This window comes from Brassica oleracea, chromosome C2 (assembly GCF_000695525.1).
Source record: "Brassica oleracea var. oleracea cultivar TO1000 chromosome C2, BOL, whole genome shotgun sequence".
In the NCBI taxonomy this organism is placed as follows: domain Eukaryota; kingdom Viridiplantae; phylum Streptophyta; class Magnoliopsida; order Brassicales; family Brassicaceae; genus Brassica; species Brassica oleracea.
Window position 1 is genome coordinate 11,323,796 of NC_027749.1, and position 1,217 is coordinate 11,325,012.

General features: G+C 41.7%; 1 protein-coding gene across 1 annotated transcript; it reads right to left on the minus strand.

Annotated features, from left to right (window-relative positions):
- Positions 1–268: 268 nt before the first annotated feature.
- Positions 269–964, minus strand: LOC106324885 (calcium-binding protein PBP1). The gene has a single exon (XM_013762882.1). The coding sequence runs from the start codon at positions 862–864 to the stop codon at positions 469–471; it is 396 nt and encodes a 131-aa protein (XP_013618336.1). The 5' UTR covers positions 865–964; the 3' UTR covers positions 269–468.
- Positions 965–1,217: the final 253 nt, after the last annotated feature.

Below are 1,217 nucleotides of genomic sequence, written 5' to 3' on the forward strand. Positions count from 1 at the left end.
TTAATCACCTATAGCCTCAGTTCCATCACTTGTGTTGTCGTCTGATTTAAATCGTTGGGAAGAACGAAGGATCATTCAATGGGTGGATGTGAATCAACATAGAGATGACAAAATTTAGAAACAAACACAATTTATCTTCTGGGAATGGAAACTGATACACATTCGTGATATGGATGGGAAGACAATTGTGTTATCGTAGCGGTGATTTATCAACTTTCACATGCCGCACCCTAAAACTAAATCATCCACGGAGGTAAAAAGGCTGAAAGAGATAAATTTGCATTTGTTATATATGTTTTGTTCTCAAATGATTTTCCATATCAGTTTTATAATAATATATCCAACAATTTATACGAACTGCCAAGGGAAATCAAAGAGAGCATAGAAAGAACATAAAAGAAGAATCGATTAAAAAATAGTAAAAACAAATCAGTCAAAGTCTCTGATGGAGAAAGAAGTGTTCTATCATCAACGCCGGTGCGTTCGATCACAAAACTCCTCTTCGATCGCTTCCGTGACAACACACCGTGACGCCTCCATCAGTTCAGGACTAAGCCTAAACATGAGCACACAAAACTCCATCTGATTCAACGCACCGTCTCGATCGAAATCCCCTTCGTTGATCATACACCTTACATCTTCGTCCGTCAAGTCTCCGAGCCCAAGAACGGCCGACGCGTTTCGCCGCAAGCTCTCGAAAGTGATGACACCTCTGTCTCTGTCCATGAGTAGCTCGAACCCTTTGCAGAGCTCGTCGATGAGACCTTCTCCTCCGAGCGTTCCGGCCATCGTGGGGAAGAAGTCGTGGAAAGTGGGTTCTGGGTTTTGCTGGGTGGGTCTGGTTGAGGATTTAGGAGACGCCATTAGAGAGAGAAAGTGATGATTTTGAGAGATGGGTTTTGTGTTTGTGAGGTTGTTGATGATGATGAAATGAGATTGATTTTTTTTATATATATAGAAAGGGAGAGAAGTTTGGGAGTACCGAGAAGGAACATCCATGGAAGACAACTAAGCTACAGGCAAGGGGCGAAGGAACATCCAATTGTTTTGGTTTGGTTTCTTCTTGGAAGGTCACTTTAAGGGTATAAACGTCTTTTACTTGAAGATGGGACTGTTCACACGGGATGTATGTGAAGATCACTTTAAGGGTAAACTCGTCAGGTTCGAATGCGAAGGTTCTCTTTTTTAGGGCATGATTAATTCTGGTCTCTTAGTTT

Coding starts and splice junctions, on each gene's coding strand:
- LOC106324885 (XM_013762882.1), bottom strand. CDS start 864: ATGGCGTCTCCTAAATCCTCAACCAGACCCACCCAGCAAAACCCAGAA.